Genomic DNA, 5138 nt, shown 5'->3' with positions numbered 1-5138 from the left:
ACCAACCACATTGTCCCAGGTTCATTCCCACTGCGTGGCACCTTGGGCCGACCAAAGCCTTGTGAGTGGATTTGGTAGACAGAAACTGAAAGAAGCCCGTCGTATATATGTATATATATATATATATATGTGTGTATGTGTTTGTGTGTCTGTGTTTGTCCCCCCAACATCGCTTGACAACCGATGCTGGTGTGTTTACGTCCCCGTAACTTAGTGGTTCGGCAAAAAGAGACCGATAGAATAAGTACTAGGTTTCCAAAGAATAAGTCCTGGGGTCGATTTGCTTGACTAAAGGCGGTGCTCCAGCATGGCCACAGTTAAAAAGACTGAAACAAGTAAAAGAGTAACCCCACTCCACTTCAAGTGAGTCTGGGTGTGTGTGTGTGTAAGAAAAAATATATTTATTAACAGACAAGTATGCTATTAAAATAATTATCCTTTACATACCGTTTTTAAATCACTCTATCATCCTAATGAAATTCCTTAAACACATGCAAACACACACACACACTCAGTGTTAGTAATATACTTTTATAGAGAATAAGAAAGTTTACCATGAAAATGAGATAGGCAAACAGAGTAAGATCTCTTCTGTTTCTGTCACAGATTATGAAATTTTAGAAATTAAGTGGAAATTTTGAAATTTGGTATATATATATGAATCACCATGGTTACTATCTAGCCATAAGAAAAGACTTAGTGTAAATGTTGCTACTGTTTAGATTTGGAATCATATTGCGGGGCAAAATGAGTAATTTCTGATTTCTCCTTATTTTTCTTTTATCTGTGTATCACACTTAATGTAAATACATCTTAAGAAAGCAAATTATCTAAGGTATTCATCCCCCAAAAATATCTCATGAACTAACATGTTGTATGGTAATTGCTACAAAGTATTTTGAAAGCATGCAGTTATTAAAAATATTACAATGGTACGTTATCTCACCAAGGTTGATATAGTTGTTTATATAAAATACAGGGTTAGCAAGTTATCATTACATGCTATTATATTTTGTTTCCTCTGTGAATATATTTCTCATTATATTAACCATTTATTCTCACTAACAACTTTAATGGTTCTAGTAATTACACAATAACACATTACATAATTTTAATTGATCAAATATATATTTTGTTTCTCTTGCATTTAATGAATTTTTATTTAACCAGGTGGCTGATTGTAACATCAGTAACTGTTTAATCAATTTTCCTATATCAGTAGTCAAAGATTTTGTCTTAGCAAGAGGTTAGCTGTGTAAAGATAACAGACTGGAAACAAAACCCAACAAGGCAGAACTTTGCATCTAATATCCTCATCACTGCAGATGGAAGATCAAACTGACTGATATACATTCATCAGAAAAGTAAATAGACCACATCAGTTTTGAACAATGTATTTCTAGAATTAAAATAATGTCACCTGATACATTTAAACAATCTTGTATTTAGTAGACATGACTTGTTCAGTTTTTAAAACATTATCCTGCTTGGTATCAATTTACTGTCAAATGTGATACTTATTTATTCACATTGTTTTCAATTAATCATGCATTATCTTGTAGCTTTGAGATTTTGATGATGTGATTGTGTATTTTCGAATGATGTTTTATGGCAGGCATGAGATGTCAGATCTGCACAGTTTGAAAATTAAACAGCTAGAATATCTGAGCCGGATATGGCCAGTTTAAAGGATAAAGGCTTAATGAGAAATACCTGCACTAATAAAATAGTAAAATGACAGGTGAGTATTCACTTTTACGATGTCTATGAACATTGTTTTTAAACACAGTACATGTGCAGATGGACTGCAGAAAATTTTCTTTATCAAGATGTATTTATATTAAATGTGATAAACAAACTGATTTTTTTGTTTCTAATTGGTATACAGAGTAATTTTATGAATACTTTATTTCTCAAACACGTGATAATGCTATAAATAGCGTGATCAGGATAAATTATGCATATAATGTAGAAAAATACGTTACTGGCCAGCCATGAGACTCGAACTCACATCTCTGTGATTACATGTCAAGTGTTTTACCATTAGACTAAACTGCCCAGCAACGAATTCTTCTGCAATTTTAAAGTTGAATTTATTGTTAGCGTCTTATGAAGCTAAATTTATAAGTTCTAAAATTGCAGAAGAATTCGTTGCTGGGCAGTTTAGTTTAATGGTAAAACACTTGACATGTAATCACAGAGATGTGAGTTCGAGTCTCATGGCTGGCCAGTAACGTATTTTTCTGCCTTATATGGATAATTTATCCTGATCATGCTATTTATAGCATTATCACGCGTTTGAGATATAAATTTAATTCTGTATCTTACCAATACATGTCAATGCTTCTAAATACAAACTTTGTTTACTTTCATCGTTTATGAATACTGTCTAGAACTAGCATTCGTAAAATAACTACATATACCAACAAGAAAAGGGGAAAATGTTATCAAGATAAATGCAGTAGTGAGCTTGCAGCACAGCATTAACTTCAATCAGAATGTTGGCATTGGTGTAGTTACTGTTGTGAATGAATACCTATATGAGTAGTTAAGTTCCTTTTACGAGAGAATGATTTCCCACAGATGTCACAGCAATATGGACTCTCACCTGTATGGATACGTTTGTGAGTTGTTAAGGTACTATTTTCAGAGAATGATTTACCACAGATATCACAATTATATGGTTTCTCTCCTGTGTGAATACGTTTGTGTGTAGTCAAATTATATAATTGAGAGAATGATTTACCACAGATATCACAAAGATATGGTGTCTCTCCTGCATGAATACGTTTGTGTTTGGTTAAATTATGATTATGAGAGAATGATCTACCGCAGATATCACAGTGATATGGCCTCTCTCCTGTATGAATACGTTTGTGCGCCGTTAAGTCACTACTTCTAAAGAATGATTTACTGCAGACATCACAGTGATGTGCTTTCTCACCTGTATGAATACGTTTGTGTTCAGCTAAATGAGGTCTTTGGGAGAATGATTTACCACAGATATCACAACAATAAGGTTTCTCTCCTGTGTGAATACGTTTGTGAATAGTTAAGGTACCTTTTTCAGAGAATGATTTACCACAGATATCACAGTGGTATGGTTTTTCACCTGTATGAATACGTTTGTGTATAGTCAGTGTATTTCCATGAGAGAATGATTTGCCACAGATGTCACAGTGAAATGGCTTCTCTCCTGTATGAGTGCGTACATGAATAGTTAAGTCAGTACTTCCCGAGCAAGATTTACCACAGATATCACACTGATATGGATTCTCTCCTGTATGAAGTCGTTTATGTTTAGTTAGGTAACTAGTTTCAGAGAATGATTTACCACAGATATCGCAATGATAAGGCTTCTCTCCTGTATGAGTACGTTTATGTGTAGTGAGATGGCATTTTTGAGATAATGATTTACCACAGATATCACAAGTGAATGATGTTTTCACTCTTTCTTCCTTGCTATCACCAGGAAATTCAATTCTTTTAGATTTTGCTTGAAACTTGAGGTTGTCTTCACATAATTCTTTTTCCATAATTTTTCTTCTTTTTGTTTGTATTGATTCCAAACAAATATATTTTTTTTTGCTATTTTCCCATCAACTGTAATCTTTGCAAATATCTTAATATGTTGCAAACTCCTTGTAATCTAAATTCAGTTCGAAAATTCATGTTGTACATATCCAAGATAAGGAGGTAGATAAAATTACTACTAATCTCAGTTTACAAATAATATCAAATGAGATATATTTGTTAAGCATAACTTCTTTAATCTTTAAAAGTTGATAAATATTGATGATCCTTGATGAACCTTTGATGCCAACGCCTTCAGATAATCTGAAATAATAAACAAGAATATAAGATATAGAAGATACTTAAAACAACTGGACAAATTATACTAGATTATTTTTATACAGATAAACTGTATAGAAATAAGAATGTATGAGGACAATTTTTCTCTCTACTTTCGAAATATATGCATTATATAATCATCATCATCAGCTTCCTGCTATTTCCATACTTGAATGGGTCAAACAGAGTTTTATTGAAACAGATTTTCTATGGTTGGATGCCCTTCCTGTCACCACCCCTCACCTGTTTCAAAGCAAAGTAACTTTCCCTCATGGCCAGATATGTTATTGCAGCATATTGGGAATGAATGACATAGCTTATATGACAGTCACGCTTGCTTACAATTATGAGATGGTATCAAAAAATTCCCGGACTAGTTATCTTTAATAGAAAATAACATATTTGCTTAACCCTTTAGTGTTCACATTATTCTGCCATAGTTAATGCTTTTTTATCCACATTATTTTGAACTAATCATGCATTATCTCGTAGCTATGAGATTTTGATGAGGTAGCTGTTAATTTTTAAAACGATATTGTAGGGTTGGTGTGAGAGACCAGATCTGGCCAGTTTTACTTTTGGCCGGATATGGCCAGTTTAAATGCTAAAGGGTTAAGTTTTAACCTAATCTCTTTTGAAATAGTCACCTTGCACAGCAATACACTGGCCCCCCCCAGTTTTCCTGCCACTTTTGGAATCTGGCCTGGAAGTTGTTTTCCATAAGTGAGTCAAGGACCTTCTGCAATTCACTCAAGATCTTGACAACAATGTTAAAACTGCAACCTTTGAGCTGCACTTTCATCCTGGGGGAAAGATTAAAGTCTGCAGGGGCTAAATATGGTGAATAGGATGAGTGTGGAAGTAAAACCATGTTGTTTTTGGAGAGAAACTCACAAGTGAGGAGAAATCAATGACAGGGTGATGATCCTCGACAAGGATGTGTCATCAGTGGCATGCTGACGGAGATCTTGTAAGACTTCAATGTGATGTTCTTTCTGCTCAGTGGTCAGCAGGTGGGGGACAAGCTTGGCAGAGACATGCCACATGTTCAATTCAGACATTAGGATTGCCTGCACAGACCCATATGACAGACAAACAACATCAGCAATGTCAGTGATTGTCCTCCAACGATCCTCATGCAAAAGTTGATGAAAGATACAGAAATAAATTTATTTCTCAAACGCGTGATAATGCTATAAATAGCTTGATCAGGATAAATTATCCATATAATGCAGAAAAATACGTTACTGGCCAGCCATGAGACCCGAACTCACATCTCTGTGATT

The 5138-nt window shown here is 34.3% G+C and overlaps 1 protein-coding gene across 4 annotated transcripts in view; it reads right to left on the bottom strand.

Annotated features, from left to right (window-relative positions):
• Nucleotides 1-1378: 1378 nt before the first annotated feature.
• The window catches only part of LOC106877951 (zinc finger protein 239), an 8103-nt gene continuing 4343 nt past the window's right edge, over nucleotides 1379-5138 (bottom strand). For all 4 annotated transcript variants that reach the window (XM_052977674.1, XM_052977672.1, XM_052977673.1 and 1 more), the window contains exon 2: nucleotides 1379-3837. In XM_052977674.1, the coding sequence (XP_052833634.1) occupies nucleotides 2517-3536 (1020 nt within the window). In that variant the 5' untranslated portion in view covers nucleotides 3537-3837 and the 3' untranslated portion in view covers nucleotides 1379-2516. The remainder of the gene's footprint in view (nucleotides 3838-5138) is intronic.

This window comes from Octopus bimaculoides, chromosome 28 (assembly GCF_001194135.2).
Source record: "Octopus bimaculoides isolate UCB-OBI-ISO-001 chromosome 28, ASM119413v2, whole genome shotgun sequence".
NCBI classification, from domain to species: Eukaryota; Metazoa; Mollusca; class Cephalopoda; order Octopoda; family Octopodidae; genus Octopus; species Octopus bimaculoides.
This window is presented reverse-complemented; position numbering and strand designations above follow the sequence as displayed.